General features: G+C 51.9%; 2 protein-coding genes and 1 long non-coding RNA gene across 8 annotated transcripts; 1 reads left to right on the top strand and 2 right to left on the bottom strand.

Annotated features, from left to right (window-relative positions):
• Positions 1 to 128: 128 nt before the first annotated feature.
• Positions 129 to 11,897, top strand: TOP3A (DNA topoisomerase III alpha). Of its 6 annotated transcripts, none has more exons than XM_074599421.1 (20): positions 129 to 213; positions 634 to 888; positions 2,078 to 2,137; positions 2,560 to 2,633; positions 3,242 to 3,317; positions 3,870 to 3,978; positions 4,282 to 4,425; positions 4,964 to 5,134; positions 5,358 to 5,458; positions 5,595 to 5,669; positions 5,827 to 5,909; positions 6,029 to 6,236; positions 6,414 to 6,599; positions 7,030 to 7,159; positions 7,576 to 7,689; positions 7,774 to 7,939; positions 8,368 to 8,511; positions 8,802 to 8,924; positions 9,172 to 9,902; positions 10,954 to 11,897. In XM_074599421.1, exons 2-20 carry the CDS (start codon positions 703 to 705, stop codon positions 11,130 to 11,132), a joined length of 3,060 nt encoding a protein of 1,019 aa, XP_074455522.1. In that variant the 5' UTR covers positions 129 to 213; positions 634 to 702; the 3' UTR covers positions 11,133 to 11,897. The 6 variants fall into 6 exon arrangements, with proteins under 6 accessions (XP_074455522.1, XP_074455518.1, XP_074455520.1 ...); XM_074599417.1 differs by lacking the exon at positions 129 to 213 and adding an exon at positions 263 to 347; XM_074599419.1 differs by lacking the exon at positions 129 to 213 and adding an exon at positions 284 to 351 and having other exon boundaries at positions 631 to 888.
• Positions 2,904 to 8,374, bottom strand: LOC141748053 (uncharacterized). Its single transcript, XR_012588887.1, has 4 exons — positions 8,195 to 8,374; positions 7,755 to 7,846; positions 5,774 to 5,853; positions 2,904 to 3,115 (listed from the first exon to the last, which is right to left on the bottom strand). It is a non-coding gene; the product is annotated as an uncharacterized LOC141748053 (long non-coding RNA).
• A 1,207-nt stretch (positions 11,898 to 13,104) lies between the features above and the next one.
• MIEF2 (mitochondrial elongation factor 2) lies at positions 13,105 to 17,746 on the bottom strand. The gene is made up of 4 exons (XM_074599297.1): positions 17,293 to 17,746; positions 17,012 to 17,165; positions 16,347 to 16,524; positions 13,105 to 15,493 (listed from the first exon to the last, which is right to left on the bottom strand). The coding sequence occupies exons 2-4, from the start codon at positions 17,156 to 17,158 to the stop codon at positions 14,439 to 14,441; spliced, it is 1,380 nt and encodes a 459-aa protein (XP_074455398.1). The 5' UTR covers positions 17,159 to 17,165; positions 17,293 to 17,746; the 3' UTR covers positions 13,105 to 14,438.
• Positions 17,747 to 17,812: the final 66 nt, after the last annotated feature.

Below are 17,812 nucleotides of genomic sequence, written 5' to 3'. Positions count from 1 at the left end.
GCAGCCCCGCAGCCATCTTGGGGTCACATGACGCCGCGACCTCTCACCCCGCCACCCGGAAGCGGAGCCACCACCTCCCCCGCACCCTTTGCGACTGTTGTTTTGTTTTTTTTTTTAACCGTCGCCGTCCCGTTCCGTTACTTAACCCGGGATGGACCCAGCGGCGGGGGGAAGCAGCAAACCGACCCGGGACCGTGGGGGAAAACTGCTGAGGTGCGCCGCGGGGTATCTTGGGAGCTGTAGTTCTCTCCCGCCACTGCGGCGCTTTACGGCAGGACATGACGGTGCGGGAAAGCGCGCCGCGTCCCCCCCCGCTTTGCGACAGAGCGAGCGCGGGAGTGAGGGCGGTGGGTGAGGAGAGCCCGACCGGGGGAACACCGAGGGGGGTCAGGGAGAGCCTCGGGGGTGGTGATGGGGGCCTCATCTGCCCCGGCCTGAGGGTGGGCCTTGGCAGGGCAGGAGGGGGCCGGGGGCCCTGCCTGGGTTTCTGGTGGGGGGAGAAGCCTTCTGCAGCTCTGCGGGGGCAGCCGGGCAGAGGGTGCCCTGGGCCCTCCCGGGGTCGCCGGTTAAAGGCTGAGCAGGGACGTTCCCCCGTGGCAGGGACATTCAGCGATCGCTCTCCGTCCCCAGCAGGATCCGGCCACAGGGCAAGGACGCAGCAGCATGCCCTGACCCCCCCGGGAGCTGTCGCCGTCTCTTGTAATGAACTTTCAAGCGAAGCTCTTCGCTAGCTGCAGGGTCGGGATGCTGCCCCCGCCCTGGCGTCTCTTCTCCCGGGCTGCGGAGGATATGGCACTGCAGAGGATCCGGAAAGTCCTGTGCGTGGCCGAGAAGAACGATGCTGCCCGAGGGATTGCAGATCTGCTCTCCAACAGCAGAATGCGACGGGTAGGAATGTGCCACATTTCCTTACCGCTTGCTGACAGGCATACAGGTCTGGCTTAGCTGTCTGGAGAGGGTTAGCTCACCAGGGCCACCGTGCAGTGCAGTCCTGTTCTCGGCTGTAGGCTGTGTCTCGTGTGGTAGCCCCGGCCCACTCTGCCCATTTGTCATAGGGCAATTCGCATCAGCATGTGCGACACCTTGCAGTGTTTTTCTCTCTGGCCACTTCTGACTGCATAAGGGTACAAGAATGGCTTTCTTTTGTGGACAAACACCGCTTCCCCCAACGCGTTTGGGAGTCTTGGACCCCTTTTCCTTGTGACTTAACTGCTGTTGGAGTTAAGCTCCCCAGCTGCACTCCCTCTGCCCGGACTGCCTTCTCGGGGCACTAAGCTCCGCAGCGAGAGCTCCCTGTGTCTTTCCTAGCTTTGCAGTGTATGCAAAAGGCTTCAGGAAGCGAAACCATCTGTTAGCATGTATTTCCCAGTCAAAAAGCGACGCTTCTGCAGCATCAGCAAGTGTCGGGGGTTTACTGAAGTTCACATAATAAAGCAAAGATGGTCTGCGGTTTGGAGAAGAGGAGTTCAAAGATCTCTCCTCTCTGCTGCTTTGTTTTGTGACCTTTAACGGTTTGCATAATTACTTGGTATTTCCAAGCTAAGGAACTAGAATGTTCTTCTAGAGCAGAATTACATTTGAATGAAAGGGGTTATTGAGAACCTGAGCACTGACAGTCCCAATCAAGGAAGATATTGTCCTTCTGTAGAAAAAGCAGCAAATACCCAATCTAGAAACTTCTATGAGTCTCAGTTGGGTGGAGGGCAGTCTTGGTGACCCGCAACTGACACACTAATTGTCGTTTGGAGCGGGACAGTTGTTTGTCAGGAATATAATTAGCCAGACCCATTAAACAAATCTGTTCTTCACTGTTGTCACTGTCCACGAGGAGATAACCCTGGCATCCCCTTCAGTTTAAAATCCTCTTACGTTTGAAAGCACCATTTCAGCATCTTCATAAATGATACAGACAATTTCCATTCACCCCACCTTGCCTTTGTGTTTTGGCTACAGTACCTGGTTTTCACTTGCCCCGTGCTTCTCTGTGCTTTACCGTAACAGCGTGTATAAAGCGAGGTGGAACGCGTTGGGTTTCCGTTAGGAGCCAGAAACTCAGCAACTTTCCTTTTCCTTCTAGCGAGAAGGGTTTTCCAAGTTCAACAAGATCTATGAATACGACTACCAGATGTTTGGCCAGGTAGAGTTTTCTTTCATTCTACTGCTGGATCGGAGAAGTGCAAAATACTAATTACTAAAAGCCATTGGTCAGAAGTTACAAAACACACATCCAGTGACAGGGATGTTTTGTCCAAAGACGAGGAAAAGTCAGATGTTCTTTTTTTGGCTCAACCACTGACCTTTTTTGTTGCTTTAAGTCTTTCAACTTTCTGGGTTTGTATCAGCCAAAAATATGTTGCTATTTAGAATTGTGAGCTTCCTACAAAAATTGAGGATAAGGCCATAGATTTAGCTGTCAGTAAGAGAAGAGCTTGTTATGATATATTAGCAGGAGAGAGGTGTCACTGGTTGTGCAAATGGAGAACTGCATCAAGATCGTGGGGTTCTGGGTAGTTTTTAGAAAACGATGGGCGCTAATTAACCTTGCCCTGTCTCTTGCAGAACGTTACTATGGTGATGACGTCCGTGTCAGGACACTTACTGGCTCACGATTTTAAGCTGCCGTTTCGCAAATGGTTAGTACTTAATACCCCCTGGCAGGAAGGGGGGCTGTCATCTGCTTTCAAGCCTGAGCTGAGTGGGAGTAGGGAGGGACTCTGACACCGCATTTTTCAAGGAGCCATGCAGAGCAGGGCGATGAGCACCGAATTTTATATAGAATAGCTAAAGTATTGTTTCAAATTACTGTCTTCAGAGCTCTAAAAATCCCCAAAGTCATAATATTGATTAAAATACATTAAGGCAGACCCAAGGAATTAAACTGATTTCAGAACTTGATTGATGCTTTTGTGTTCTTTGTTCAGTTAGGATTTGTCCTGGGAAGTGAGGCGCTTTCTCTGTCTTCCCTTTCCTGTGTTCTCTGTACTTGAAATAAGAGAAGTTGCTTGTTTAGGGCTGCCTTCCAGATCTGTTGTTTTCTCTGGTTGCTTTTTGGTTCTATTGCTTTTAAGCGTAACTCGGTATTTCATGTGAATGCTTAAGTTGTCTAAGACGAGGCCTGTAATAAAATATATTATTAATTCCAGTATTTGAACAGCGCTTCCTCACAAGACGACACCAGTTAGTGTCTCACAACATATTTTTTAGTTTTTGTTACGCACACTGTTTATCCTCTGTTTACCAGGCATAGCTGCAACCCTCTAGCTCTTTTTGATGCTGAAATTGAGAAGTATTGCCCTGAAAATTACATGGATATCAAGGTAAGTTGTTTTTAAGAGTTTCCCTGAAACTCTTAAGTTCAGACGTTAGTTCTACAAATATTGTCTCAGACAGAAGGAAGATTGTACCTTCGTCCTCAACATCTAAATTCTAGAGTTTAGCAAATTCCTCCTGCATTTCCTAGAACTATATATGCTGTTCATTTGTAACACAAAGTCTCCTGCTCTTGTACAATTAGTGCAGTAAAGGAACAACTAGTTTGCTAAAAGTAGAAATGTTTTTTCCAATAAGGTAGAGTTGGTAACTGTGTCTCAATTTTACAAAAAAAAAATAAAAAATGGCATTTTCAGAAAACAGATTGTGGTACAATCCAATCCAAGCCACGCTTTTTAACAGAGTTAGATGTAAATAAATGACTCAATTCTTTTGAAAGCTGCCTAATCTCATGAGAGACACAATTACAAAATGTTACTGCAACAATCTGTCTCTATGGATACGTGTTGCATTTCATGTTCAGTTAGTGAGTCATTCTAAAATTAAATGACAAAGCAAGTGGCCTGGTTATGTCTCAGTCTGTTGTTTTCTTATCTTAGAGGACCCTTGAACGAGAAGTCCAGCAGTGCCAAGCTCTGGTAATCTGGACTGACTGTGATCGAGAAGGAGAGAACATTGGCTTTGAGATAATTCACGTTTGCAAAGCTGGTGCGTAAAGCATCTTCTTCATCAAACTGAGTTCCATTAAAGTGCTGGTTTAACAGGTAACGCTGCTCGGAGATCTCGTTAACAGAGGCGTATTCTCAGTCTTACTGTGTCCAGGTTTAATAGGTTGACTGTAATTCTGATAAATACGTGGCTCTGATGGACCATAAATATATTCACCTATTGGAAAGCTATAGAAGAGGTTGACAGCATACTCTGTCAAAGATAACTGTTTATTAGTTGCTCCTTTCCATTGGTGTTTGAGTCGCTCTCTGATATTATTTTTTTTGTGTGTGTGTTTGACAGTAAAGCCAAACCTCCGGGTTTTCCGAGCCCGTTTTTCAGAGATTACGCTTCATGCTGTCAGAACAGCCTGCGAGAACCTCACCCAACCAGATCAAAAAACGAGTGATGCAGTTGACGTCAGGCAGGAGCTGGACCTCAGGATTGGTACGTAAACACCCACTGGAGATGAGCGCAGGCTGCCAGGCCTGAGCTGCTGCATGCACCTCTACTAAAGGGAAGTGAACAAGAAGTAGGCAGGGGACAGCTTTGTTATCAGTGTATAGCTTATTGTCTGTAAATACTTGAACTCCTCAGACTGCTGTACCAAGAAGATAGCTGGCCATCAGGCTCTTCGTCGCTTCTTGTCTAACCGTGTTGAATGCACATTGTTAAAGCCCAGCAAGGGGTGCTTAGAAGTCATCTGTTACTGTATCCTCAACACAAGACAGAAATGCCCTCTATAGTGTTTTAAATCTGATTTTTAGATCAGATGCAACTAAATCACATCTCATGTTTTACTAGAAACATGCTCTTTGAAGCAAATGTTAGGTTTATAGCTCACTCAGCACTGACAGGCTTCTGCAGCTGACTATTAAACTTAGTCTAAGTATTAATTTTACTCTATGAAAAAGAACCATCTGAAGTGCTGTGATTATTCTTCAGTGTTGTTGTATCAGTTCTGGTGTCCATTTTGTTTTCTCAGGTGCTGCCTTTACCAGATTCCAGACACTGAGGCTCCGGAAGATCTTCCCTGATATTTTAGCAGATCAGCTGATCAGCTATGGTAGCTGCCAGTTCCCAACGCTGGGGTTTGTAGTGGAACGCTTTAAAGCCATCCAGGCCTTTGTTCCTGAAGCCTTCTATAAAATAAAAGGTATGCTTGAGGAAAGCGAGTCCTGGGCTCCATCTTAAAGGGCTTGACTTGTATAGAAAGGAAAGACTTCAGGGCAACAAACAATGCTGGAGAGGTGATTTCCTCTTCTTTTGCCGTGACCACTAAGCAGAACCGAAAGGCTTCCCAATAGCGTGGCCCCACTGCCTCTGCTCTATTTCCATTGTATTACTACTATATCACTCAGATCTGTTGTTCAACGCAGTGACACATGATCATGAAGACGGCAGTGTGGTCTTCAACTGGAAGAGGAACCGGCTCTTCAATCACACAGCATGCCTGGTCCTTTACCAGATGTGTATGGAGGTAGGAAAGCTTTTAAATAATTGTATGATCCCATATCAGCCAAACAGTTCCTGCATCCGTCTCACTCAAGACCTTTAAAGAATGGTTTATATAAACTCTTAAAGGAGATTTTGTGTGTTGCTTACTCTGTGTTTAGGATCCGGTAGCAACTGTTGTTGAGGTTGGGAGCAAGCCAAAAAGCAAATGGAGGCCCGTGCCCCTGGACACTGTGGTACGTTTGAAGTACGCTGAAAGGACTTAGCTGAAAGAGGCTATTTATAAAATTATTTATAAAAATGTATTATATGTATTTATAAAAACAGATATTTTACTCACCACTCTGAATTATGCACAAATACTTTTTTTTTTTCTGGCCCCTCCCAACGCAGGAACTTGAGAAGTTGGCTTCCCGCAAACTGAAAATAAACGCAAAGGAAACCATGAGAATAGCAGAAAAACTCTATACTCAAGGGTAAGAAAGCAAAACTTGGCATGGTAAACTTAATTATTTCAAAAGTAAATGGCCTTTAGTCCAAAATGGGAAGCATCTTGGAGCACCTCTTAAAGTGCTCTTCTGTCTTTCTTCTTAAGGTTCATTAGCTACCCCCGAACTGAGACCAACATTTTCCCCAAGGAGCTGAACCTCTCTGCCTTAGTGCAACAGCAAACACAGGACCCAAACTGGGGGGCATTTGCACAGAGGATTTTGGATCAGGGTGGGCCAACCCCTCGGAACGGAACCAAATCAGATCAGGCTCACCCTCCCATTCACCCCACAAAATACACTGCTAACCTGCAGGTGAGTTTAACTAAGGCAGAGAGAACTGGATGGTTTGTATTGCTTGATAAATAAAGATAGAAGTCTTAGTAATATGGTCATTAGCACAGTATTGTCACCTGAGATCTCACTAAAATTTCTTGACGTCTCATTGATGCTGGAGGAGACTCCGATCCTCTTTTTCTGTTTTAATATCAGGGCAATGAGCAGAGACTATACGAATTCATCGTGCGCCATTTTTTGGCTTGCTGCTCTCAAGATGCCAAGGGACAGGAAACAACTGTGGAGATTGACATTGCTAATGAGCGATTCATTGCTCAAGGACTAATGATCCTGGCCCGAAATTATCTGGAAGTCTATCCCTACGAGAAGTGGAGCGATAAGGTAATACCCTTGAGTAACGCTGATGGGAGATGGCTAAGATACCTGGAGTTTAAAAATCACACCTCACTGCCAACTTCAGACCCCTCTACAGACAATTTCTGGCCCACTGGCTGTTTCACTCAGAGCCATCTCTGCTGAAAACCTGTGCAGCTTTATTGTGCCAGCTTTGGATAGATTCTTCCCCTTCTGACCCCACAGCAGAGAGCATACAGTGCTGTGGAGTTGATTTTACTCACCCAGAGGAGCTGCAGTTGTTGTTCAGTGGTCTCTCTGGCAGCTCATTACTGTCTAATCCTGAGGACCCTGAGACTGGATCTCCTCCAGAACAGGGTGCTGGCTCTGTTACTGCACTGGCCTGCTGTTAGCGTGACATTTTGTCGTCAGTGAATGGACCAGAAGGCAGTTTCAAAGAGATTCTCCTTCCCTTCAGGTTATCCCACTGTATCAGAAAGGGTCTCGCTTTCAGCCCACTACAGTGGAGATGGTGGATGGGGAAACCAGCCCTCCATTGCTCCTCACAGAAGCGGATCTGATTGCTCTCATGGAGAAACATGGCATTGGTCAGTATTGGCAGCGTGGCCTTTCGCTCTTGGGAGAGCTTTGTTCATAAGTGTCTTCTCAACTTGTCTAACACCGGTTCTGTCCCACCCTTAGAGTAGGGAATTCTCTAAATGTCAACTTCAGGTAAGGAATCATTTAAACGTACAGAACAAAGGAATAGTAGAGACCTGCAGGCCAAGTCCAAAGATCCTAAGGAGCCTGCAGAGTGCCTCCAGTACCCAGGGAGAGGTGTGATTTAGGGTCCAGGGTGTGCCTGCCAGCACACTGTTGGCCTCAGTGCCAGTGGGACGTGAGGACAGTGTTGCCCCTGACCATAAGTTGTCTCCCTGTCCCTTTAGCACCTTGCACTCTGCAACAGGTACAGGGGAAATCACTTCTTGGCACCTAATTCGACTAACAGCCTCTCTGCTTTCAGGGACTGATGCCACTCACGCTGAGCACATTGAGACAATTAAGACGCGGATGTACGTGGGCCTTACCGCAGATCAGCGGTTCCTCCCAGGCCACCTGGGCATGGGGCTGGTTGAAGGTAAGGGCAGTCAGTACCTGTTAGGAAGATGACAAGTTTCTTACTTGCTCCTTCCTTTCACTTACCATGTGGCGTGTTCCTCAGGCTATGATTCCATGGGCTACGAGATGTCCAAGCCTGACCTTCGAGCTGAGCTGGAAGCTGATCTGAAACTGATCTGTGAAGGGAAGAAAGACAAAGCTGCAGTGTTGCAGCAGCAGGTCCAAAAGTACAAGCAAGTCTTCATCGAAGCTGTGGCCAGAGCCAACAAGTGAGTCCTGTCTTTGCCCTCTTCTGTTTGCTTTGCTGGTCTGGGAGGTGCTTTTCATTTGGGGCTCAGCCTGGAGTGGGATCCTGTCACACTCTCCCTGGAGCGCTGCCCAGGGTGTGTAGGCATTTGCATGGGAAAGGATGACTCGCAGCCTGGCACACTGTCATGAGTTGGTACCAACGAACTGCTCATCTTGGTTTAAACCCTAAAGATTAAATTCAGAGCTGGCTGAAGGAGACAGCAACGTGCACTGACCTCTTTCATGTTGTCCCCACACGTAGCCTGTTGCAGAGGCATGGTCCTGAATCAACATCCTCATGGAGAAGCTCAGAGGGGCTGTGTGGAGGGCAGCAGGCACTAATTCACTGCAGTGCCTGATTGCTCTTTGCAGAAGAGACACACAGGATGCTCTGCTTGTTTCTTCATAGGTTGGACCAGGCCTTGGCTCAGTATTTTGGAGAAGCTGCAGAAATTGCAGAGCAAGAGGAGGTCTACCCGGCAATGCCCGTTTCTGTTCGGAAGTGTCCACAGTGCAACAACGACATGGTCCTGAAGACCAAGAAGAACGGCGGGTTGGTGATCTTCCCTGTTGTAGAAAGTAGCCTTCTCTGTTGGTTTGTGTTTTTCTAGGTGTTGTTCGTTTACCTCCCCTCTGCAGCAAGCATGAAAACTTGGGCTGCAGCTAGCTAACTCCACCAGCTACATAAGCTGTGTGGACTCAGCTGAACCTCTCTCTCAAGTACGTATTTGCCCTTAAAAATTGTTGGTTTGACAATTTTTGGCGCCTGAGAAGATGGGAGAACAGATCACTGACTGTCTTGACTTTGCCTCTTCCTCATCCAGTGCCTTTGTCCCGTGACAGGTTCTACCTCAGCTGCACGGGCTATCCGGCTTGTAAAGCTGCAGTCTGGTTTCCTGATTTCGTGCTGGACGTGGCCAGGGACGAGAGCATCTGCGCTGTGTGTGAACCACATCCAGTTCACAGGTAGGTCATACCATTTATCCCCTGGGGAAATGCAGCTCCTGGGCTGGGCAACCCTTTTCCATTCCAGTCTTGGAAAGCTGGAGCAGCGCTCTCATGGCTTGGGGATGGAAAGAGGAGGGATTGGGGAAAACAGTATATAGCAGAATTTAAAAAAAAAAAACAAACAACATAAAAATTCAAGTCCAAATCGAGATCTGTTGATGAGAAGTTGTATTAACTGGGAGACTTATTCTTCCTTTTCTTTTAGACTGAAGTTTAAGTTCAAGAGAGGCAGTATTCCACCCGTGATGCCCCTGGAGTTTGTTGGCTGCATCGGAGGCTGTGATGAGATGCTAAAAGAGCTCTTGGACCTCAAGTATTTACACAGGTCATCCCAACCCGCCTCGTCAGCCAGCCAGCAAGCTAATCACTTGCAGGCCAACAACTCCTTTAACAGAGCTAGTGGTGAAAGCAGGCACGTGAGGGGGACCACAAACCCAGCGCCAGGACATCTACTCTCCCGGAGCTCAATGAGAGCACCCAGGCCTGCTCCTTCAGCTGCTCCAGATGACGGGAACAACGCAGTGGTGTGCAACTGCGGGAACGAAGCCCTGCTGTTAACTGTGCGCAAAGAAGGGCCCAATCAAGGCAGGCAGTTTTACAAATGCAGCGCCAGCACCTGCAACTTCTTTCTCTGGGCTGATCAGCAGTCAGAGGACAGAAGCAACGTGGCTCCGCAGGGCTCTGCCCTGCCCCAGCCCTTTGCAGGAAGGGGCCCAGCAGGATTTCAGCGGCCAGGAGGAGGGAGAGGCCCAGAGCTCTTGGGAAGCAACAGCTCCGATGCAGGAGGCGGCACAGTCTGCAATTGCGACCAGCCAGCCGTCACGCGCACTGTCCAAAAGGACGGGCCCAACAAAGGGCGGCAGTTCCACACCTGCTCTAAACCCCGCGAGCAGCAGTGCGGCTTCTTCCAGTGGGCAGATGAAAACGTGGCACCAGGTAAGGCTGGGCTTGGGGTGAGACGCAAAGGTTGGAGGCTCTTCTTGAAGCTAAACTGAACACACTTCTCACAGATGCCTAACGCTACCACAGTGTGACAGCTCTCGTAGCAACTCATATGTTGAACTTCAGGTTTGTCTTTTGAACATCTGTCAGCAGCATTACAGCACTTCAAATGTTGCTCGTAACAACCGAGTCCGGCTTACCTTTCCAAGTGCTAGCAGCATATGTCCTCAGAGCACACATCTGCTGAGCTCTGGGCAGGATGCTTTGCTTCTGCATGCAGTAAGCTCGAGCATCTGTCCGTCCATCCGTGACTCGTTGGATAAAGCCCAGCATTCCTGCCAACAGTCTGCTTGGGAATTTTTCTTCCCAAATTATGGTGCTCAGCTTTGTGAGAGCTGTAATCAATTTGGTGCATAGTTGAAGCGGTGGCACTGCTTTTGGAGATCTTTAACCCCATTCCGTCATGCCAGGGAAACCATGCTGCTCCCTCTGCCCTAGTTTAGGAATGCAATAAAAGGCCACGTCTTTCTGAAGCTTTGATCAGAGCTGAGAAACTGAGTGTGGCTGCTCTGGAAGGATGCTGAAAACAAGTATCCACAAAAAACTTAATAACAAAATAAGGATGCGAAAGAAAGAGCACTGACACAAAGGGACAGTGAGCGAAGTACAGAGGTGGAGATTTGGTCTGAGAGAGATCTTCAACGTTGGCCTCCTCCTCCTTAGACATTTGGGCCTAAAGGGGTAGAATCAAGCTTTCAAAACTACTTAAAACCCAGTTTTTCTCTGGCATGTTTTGTTGTTTCTGCTTCAGCTGTAGACCAGAGCATGCAGCCAGGCAGATCAGTTTCCCCTGTTCTGTTCCCACATTTCTCTAATGCTGCAAGACAAACGGTTAACAACTGTTTAGAGAGATCTAAAGCAAGTGTAGTTTTGGGAATAATCTGAGTGCCTGGGATAGTAAAATCCTTGATTGGACGTTTTGAACTTCTGTTTCTCACCTACTTGTATTTTCGAAGGTACTTAAATGCATTTCCTTTCTCTCTAGGGCCTTCTGGAGATGTCTCTTTAAACCACTTTGGCAGCAGTGGATACTCAAGAGGAGTGGGAAGCAAAGCCAAGAGACCAAGCGGTCTCTCCTCAGAAGCCACTGCCAAGAAACCACGGACCTGTAGCATTTGCCACCAGCCTGGCCACACTAGGAAAACCTGCCCTCAAAACCACTGAGCCTGGAGGGACATCTGGAGAGCCTGAAAGGTCCAGGGTTGTGAGCTGCTACGGGAGCAACTACTGCTGAAAGGAACTGGAGTCCAGAAAAGAGCCTATTGAGTGCTTTCTGGAAGGGCTGGTTGCAGGCCGCTCCTGCCCAAGGGATACCATCCTCCCACACGCATTACATGCCTGAGCAGCAAGGGTTCAAAGCAGCTTTGAAAGGTACCTCTGCTGCTCTTTCCAGCTGCTCTTCTGCTGAGCAGATTGGGATAGTCTAAAACATTTCAAGAAGGCATTTGGAAACTGAATCTGCAGAGAAAACAGCACTGGATCTAGTCCACCTGCAGCTCCCGCCACGGTGGTAGTTGTACGTAGCCTTTCTATGCAAGGAGGAGCACCAGGACAGACACCAGGGCTGCTTAGTGCTTCTCAGTCCCTGGCTTTCCACAGTGTGGAATTTTATTTTACGTTCCCTTCCAAGTTGACGGTACCTGAGCAACTTTCCCCTTTCTTTTCTGTCACAGTGCCATACCCCTTACCAGGGGTTGTCCCTGCCAGTGAAGGAGGGCCAGGTGCAGAGAAGCTGGGTCTGGTGCTTGCCCTAAAAGGGAAGCTCAGCTGCAGGTGCTCAGGAAAAGCCTTCATTTTACATAGTTCCCGAATTTGAAACTGAGTTGTTCTTCAAACCTGAAGAGATGCCTCTGTGATGCTGCTAGCTAATGGAAGTTATTTTTGTCAAACTAATAAGTTTCTTATTAAAATATTATTTAATTTTTAAAAGTTTGATGCAGTGACACCTTAACTCCGCCTTACTGTTTCTTCCTACTAAAAACAGTTACGCTGTTACTTTTAAAGCATCCACCCAAATCTTTCTCTTTCCACTCACTCATTGGAACAACACAGAAGCTTTCTTGGCAGAAACTCCCTCCAGTTATTTAGAAACGAGCTGCTGCAGAGGGGCAGGGAAAGTGGATTTATCTCACCAGCTGCATCTGCTGTGGTGTTGCTACCCAGGGACAGACAGCCGGACAGACAGCTGGCTGAACTGAAGGGAGGTTGTTTTCCTGCACTTAGTTTAGATTGAACTCTCCGGGAAGCCAGGCTTCCTCCTCCCTCTCTGTTGTGGCTTCCTCTGTACATCAAAACAAGTAGATCCACAAGACACCGGTGTCCTCTTCTGCTGGAGGACAGCATTCCGGTTTTCCCCCCAGGGCCCCCGATGCTGCTCATGACCCTGCTCCTTTGGGACACAGAGCGGTTCCCTGGGGTCAGCACTGAGGTGACACGCAGCACACGGAGCAGCCAGGGTGGGCAGGAGGCTGAAGCGCTTTCTACAGTCTAGCTCAAAGCAGAGGAGATCACAGCAGCACAGCTTCGCTTTAAGGTCTGCACGAGAGAGAAGATCCTTTAACCTCAGCTGTCCATTGCTAGTGAGCCTAAATCTATGGAATAAGGTCAGGAGAACTCGGGTTCCATTTCCCTGTACCCCTCACTCCCACGATTAACAGCTGTGGCCTAAAAATACTGACCTGCCGGCAAAAATAACAGGATTACGAGGCTTTGTAACACAACCACTGATCTGGCAAAAGCATGGCAGAAGCCCAGGCAGCAGCCTCTGAACGGGCAACGGCAGCAGAAAGCATCGGTGTAGCACCGAGGCAGCAGGTTAAGCGTTGCTGGTGGCATCAGCCGTTACCAGCTTTACTGGTCTAACCCTGCCCAGCGTTCAGGCAGCTGAGCCGTTAGAGCCACCGGGTAAATGGCAGAGCTCAGCATCGGGATGGCTCACATACCGCAGCCAGGCACTCCGCAGGCACAGGGGTTTGGAAGAGGAGGAGAAGGGCCTTGCAGGACAGGGTCTGACCACCGCCAAGGCTCTCCTCGCAGGCGGGGAGGCCCTGGGCAGTCCTCTGGCATGCCACCGCAGCTGGAGGATCGATTCAGCCCTTACCACCAGAAAGGAGACAAAACAGAGCTGACACACGAGAACCAGTATACACAGGGAAGGTTTATTCTCATCGCTGACACCCGAGAAGTGGGTTGGAGGGACAAACTAAGTAATCTTCAGACTGGGAGGAAAAGCACAGGTTGTTGGGGTTTTTTTCCCCTCCCATAAACAAGATGATAGCTGTAAACAAAACTAAACCACAACAGCTGCTCACATTGAAGTCCACAGGATTTCTCCATCTCCACCAGTGTGCAAAAAACATCTCCTCCCATTAAATATAAGAATATATTACTTCGCTCTGGGACTACAGCCAGAACCAAAGCCTACTAGCAGCCACTCAAAGGAAAAACAAAACAAAACACCCAAACAAAACATATCTTCTTAATAAAAAGCATAAACCACTTCAGTTCCTGCAAGCGCTCTGCTCAGAGCATCATCCCTGTCCTACTTTCCTGCCCCGTACCACGCAGCTCCGGGGGAACGGGACCTCAAGACAGCAGCAATACATGTGTGAGAAGGTCACTGGACAGACTGGAAGGGGACGCACAGCCCTGCTGCAGCCTCCACCAAGGGACCGATACCAGGAGCCTCTTGGGAGTCAGCAGCTCTCTTCCTGCCACTGCCTTTTTCAGGACATCTTCCAGCAAAACACCGCATGGGACAAGGGCCACGAAGCCCCGGCGCCGTGCTGGAAGCGCGCCCCTTCCTCGGGGCAGAGACGATACTGGCAGAACAAAGAGGCAGGGCTGAGCTCGCCCCTTTTGGCAGCTGAAAAGGTTTCCAAAGAATAAACCCAACGCCCTGCTCGCTACGGCTGTACCTTCAAGTGCCCAGACAACCACCCAGGTCATCGCTCGGGCAATATCCTGCAGACGGATGAGGCTCACACCCTGTCCCAAAAGCTGGCGGAGGGCATGGCACAGTAAGACCAAGTGTCCAAGGGGACACTGCACCCCGTGGGGTCTGCAGGACACAGCAGCAGCGAGGAATCGCTCCCCTCCAGCTGGTCTCGGAGCGTGAGGGGAGCCCGAGAGCTGCGACAGCAGGCTGGGACAGGCAGAGGACACTGGGAACCGGAGACCAAACATGCTTCACGTCAGCTCCCAGCGGACAGGACTCACCTGTGGGTACTTGAGGTGCGGGCTGCACTCGTCCTGGGTTCGGCAGAGCCCCCCCAGCCAAAGGCTCCTTACGCCAACACCCACCTCTGCTCAGGCACCTTTTATTCAGACAGGAAATTATTTTTTTTTTCTCATAAAGTGCAAGAACTTTGCCTCTTACCGACTAGTCAACTAGAAGCATCGCAACCCTCACAGCGGGGAGCAGCAGATGGGTGAGGAACACCCTATGTTCAGGAGTGCCCGACACACCGATCATTTCTCCTCCAGCAGGAGCTCCGGCTCAGATATGGCCCTGTAGAGCATGAAGCCCATCTCATCGATTTCATCCTCCAACAGCTCGCAGAAAAGGTTGATTTTGTGGTTGAAATAGCAAGGCAGGACCCCTTTCTCCAGGTAGCCTACCAGCTCCTCAAGCACCTGCTGGAACCTGTCAGCAAGGCTTTCTTCTGCCCAGTCCGAACTGGTGGCACTGAGGTGAAGGACAACGTGGGTCAAGGGGCTGCCGCTCAGTTTGTGCAGGGTGGGATGGCTCTTGCAGACGCCGTTCAGGATGCAGAGGCAGTGCTGCCGAGCCCCGGAGTCACCAGCATCCAGCTCCTTCACCTTTGAGACCTCTGCCCTGTAAAAGCTCTCAAGCCAGAGGTTTTCCACCAGTCCTTCAGGAGGAGCAGCCAGAAGAACCTTGTCCTCCAGTTCCACCACTGGGAAGAGGGTGATGCTCAGCTCAACCTGATCATGTTTGACTTCCAGCTTCAGCTCCTGGGAGGCAACGACTGGGTGGATGACGGTCCCCAGCAGGCTGCCTATGGCAGGCCAGTTGATGGAGGCCACCAGCATCTTGTGGAGGGTCTCGTTGAGCGCGTTGGAGGAGAGGTACCGACCCACAATGAACCTGTCCCAGGGGCTACACCCACGAGGGAAATACTCCAGATCGGTCCTCTTGATCATCCAGTACTGGGGGTTCCTCACCACAGTGTCCTCTCCTGGGATGAGGCTCCAGAGCGTGGCATCGAGGACCACCGGCAGCATGAGGTGGATGTGGTCGGCTGTGAGAGACTCAAGGCCATCGAGCAGGGGACCGCTGAGGAAGAGGCTGCCAAAGGGCAGCTCCGGGCACTTGTTCCGTAGGAAGTTCTGCAGTTGGGTGCAGATGCTCCTGGCCAGCTGCAGGGTGAGGGACACTTGCGCCTTGGGCACGGCCAGCTGGCTGCTGTAGTGGGAGAGGAGCTTCTCCTGCAGCGTGAGACAGCGCAGAGGGCTGGATTCGACCCGAGGGGTCTCTGGAGGAGCAGAGCAGACCCTGGGCTCTGTGAGAAGGGGATGGGACAGAGGGAAGGGAGAAGTCACAGCTCTGAGCAGACAGTCTGCAACCTACAGCAGCAGCTTCTCCTGCCGTAGCCGAGGGTGAGGCGTGAGCTGGGTGCCCAGCTCTCAGCCCACCTCTCTGATGCGAGGCTGACCTTGCCAAGAGGGCCACCACAGAGTCCTCCGATGTTAACAGCGCTTCTCAGCCAAGGCAGAGCCCAAACTAACCCCAAAACCCGTCAGCGCCCGGCCTCACCCCCCAGCTAGGGATGGGGAAAACCAGGCTACGCACCAGCAGCCGGGCAAGGGACTCGCTGCCAGGGTCCCTACGAGTCTTGGCTCCACTGAGGCTCCTCAGGCAGATCCAGCCTGCCCCAATGCCGAGTCCTACAAACGATCCCGCTCCGTGTCCCGTATCTCAGGACCTGCCCTGCACGGAGCTGGGCTGCTTTCACCCTTGGAGAAATGCCGTATTTGTAGGCAGCTGGACAAGGCAGCCTTTGTCTGTGGCAGCTCCAGAGCGTACCTTCCTCTAGGCAGAGCTGACCCAGAAAACAAGCGCAGCAGCCACCGCTCCGGAGGAAACAAAGCCCCAGCAGCCTCCACCATGCCGTGGTGGCCAAGGCACCCAGGATGTTATCAGAGGTGCCATTACCGCAGGCATTGCCTAAAAAGGGGCCGCGGCTTGGGAGCCTCCCAGGAGGGAGGGCACAATCGGGTCGGCTTTCCGGACACCGAGCTAAAAATAACATGGAACTCCCAGACCGCAGGGAGCAGCAGCACAGCCGGCCCCGAGCATGCCAAGGTGATCTTCCCAGTCATGGTGGGAGCTGGCATACACACCACTAGTCTCACCTGGCACCAGTGGCCGAGACGGAGAGAGCAGAGGCTCGCTGAGGTCTTCCCTCCTCTGCTTCTTGGGGGGTTTTGGCATCGCCTTGATCAAGGCCAAGTCCTGCCAGCTCTCCTCCAGGGTCTTCTGCTCGGCTTTGGGATCGCCTTCGTCGCGAGGGCTGGTGGCTCGGTCGATCAGCTGGAGGGGAGGAAAACCCACGTGGACGCGTTATTATCTCCGTACCGTTTCCCTGTGGTCACACCCCAAGCTAAGGGGGACGGCAGCCCCGCTGGTACATGCACGGGGAGACACGGCCCCACGCGGGGCTTCTACTAACAAAAATATACAGTTTAGGGGGCCCTAAAGGCACACATTTTCTTCCTACAGACTTTAAGCGGAAAAAAAAAAGTCAGGTGGCCAAATGTGAATTAAGCCCAAGGTGCCTTTCTGGATGGGACACCGTACCCCAAACGCGTGCTGTTCCAGGCAAACAGTGTGGGGGGCTGCATGTGCCCCCGCAGGGTGGGAGCGGGCAACCCCACACCGGCAGCGGTTCTGCCGGACTGGAGGGAGCAGCTCCGCAGCTCGGGAGCAGCCAACGGGGTCCGTGGCTCATCTTTCACCCCCACACGGTGGCCGGCCGCTGCCGTCCTCCGAGCCCCGACGGTGGCCGCCCCAGCCTTACCCGCTTGACGGCCAGCGTAGCGATGGCGAGCACGGCCGCGCCGGTGACTCCCAGCACCAGCCTGGCGTTGGCCAACAGCAGGTCGAGGACGCTGCCCAGCCCGCCGTCCTCCTGCCGCTTGCCCCGCTGCCGCCTGAACTCGGCCATGGTCGCCCTGTGGAAGGAGAGGAGCAGCGGGGTGTCACCCTGGACGGGCGACCCACCGCCCCGGAGGGCGCGGAGCCCGCAGGGTGGCAGTTTTTTGGGGAAAGGGTGGGGGGGGGGTGTCCTGCAGCGCCCACCCCGCCGCTCCCCTCCGCCTCCGGGTCAAAGGCTCCCGCCGCTGCCGGGACGCCTGGGTGCGGCGGAGCAAGGGTCACCCTGGAGAAGGGTCACCCGCCCGGCCCTGCCGCAGCCACCGCCGCTTCGGGGGGACCCGGCGGCACTGGAGGCGGGGTACCGCGGCCCGCGCCCCCCCGGGGAGGGGACACCGGGACGGAGACCCTGGCGCTGCCAAGAGGGAGGAGGCGGCCGGGCCGCGGGCACAGCCAGGGGCCGCCTGCGAGCCCCGACCCGCTCAAGGGCAGGAGCGGAGCGGAGCGGGCCGGCTCCCCAGGACCGGGACCGGGACCGGGACCGGGACCGGGACCGGGACCGGGACCGGGACCGGGACCGGGACCGGGACGGCCGCGCACCCCGCAGCCCCCCCGTCCCGGCGCGGCCCCAGCCAATGAGGGCGCAGCGCGGAGCGGCACCGCCCACCCGCGCGCGGAAGCAGAACTCGGCCCCGCCCTCCCGCCGGCAGAGCGTCATCGGGGGGGC

This window comes from Larus michahellis, chromosome 8 (assembly GCF_964199755.1).
Source record: "Larus michahellis chromosome 8, bLarMic1.1, whole genome shotgun sequence".
NCBI lineage: Eukaryota > Metazoa > Chordata > Aves > Charadriiformes > Laridae > Larus > Larus michahellis.
Note: the sequence above shows the minus strand (reverse complement) of the source record. Positions and strands in the feature narration are given on the sequence as shown.

Coding starts and splice junctions, on each gene's coding strand:
- MIEF2 (XM_074599297.1), bottom strand. CDS start 17,158: ATGGCCGAGTTCAGGCGGCAGCGGGGCAAGCGGCAGGAGGACGGCGGG. Junction 16,525..17,011: donor CTACGCTGGCCGTCAAGCGG/GTAAGGCTGGGG, acceptor CCTCCCCTCCAG/CTGATCGACCGAGCCACCAG. Junction 15,494..16,346: donor GTCTCGGCCACTGGTGCCAG/GTGAGACTAGTG, acceptor CCCTTCTCACAG/AGCCCAGGGTCTGCTCTGCT.
- TOP3A (XM_074599421.1), top strand. CDS start 703: ATGAACTTTCAAGCGAAGCTCTTCGCTAGCTGCAGGGTCGGGATGCTG. Junction 2,634..3,241: donor AAGCTGCCGTTTCGCAAATG/GTTAGTACTTAA, acceptor TCTGTTTACCAG/GCATAGCTGCAACCCTCTAG. Junction 3,979..4,281: donor AATTCACGTTTGCAAAGCTG/GTGCGTAAAGCA, acceptor TGTGTTTGACAG/TAAAGCCAAACCTCCGGGTT.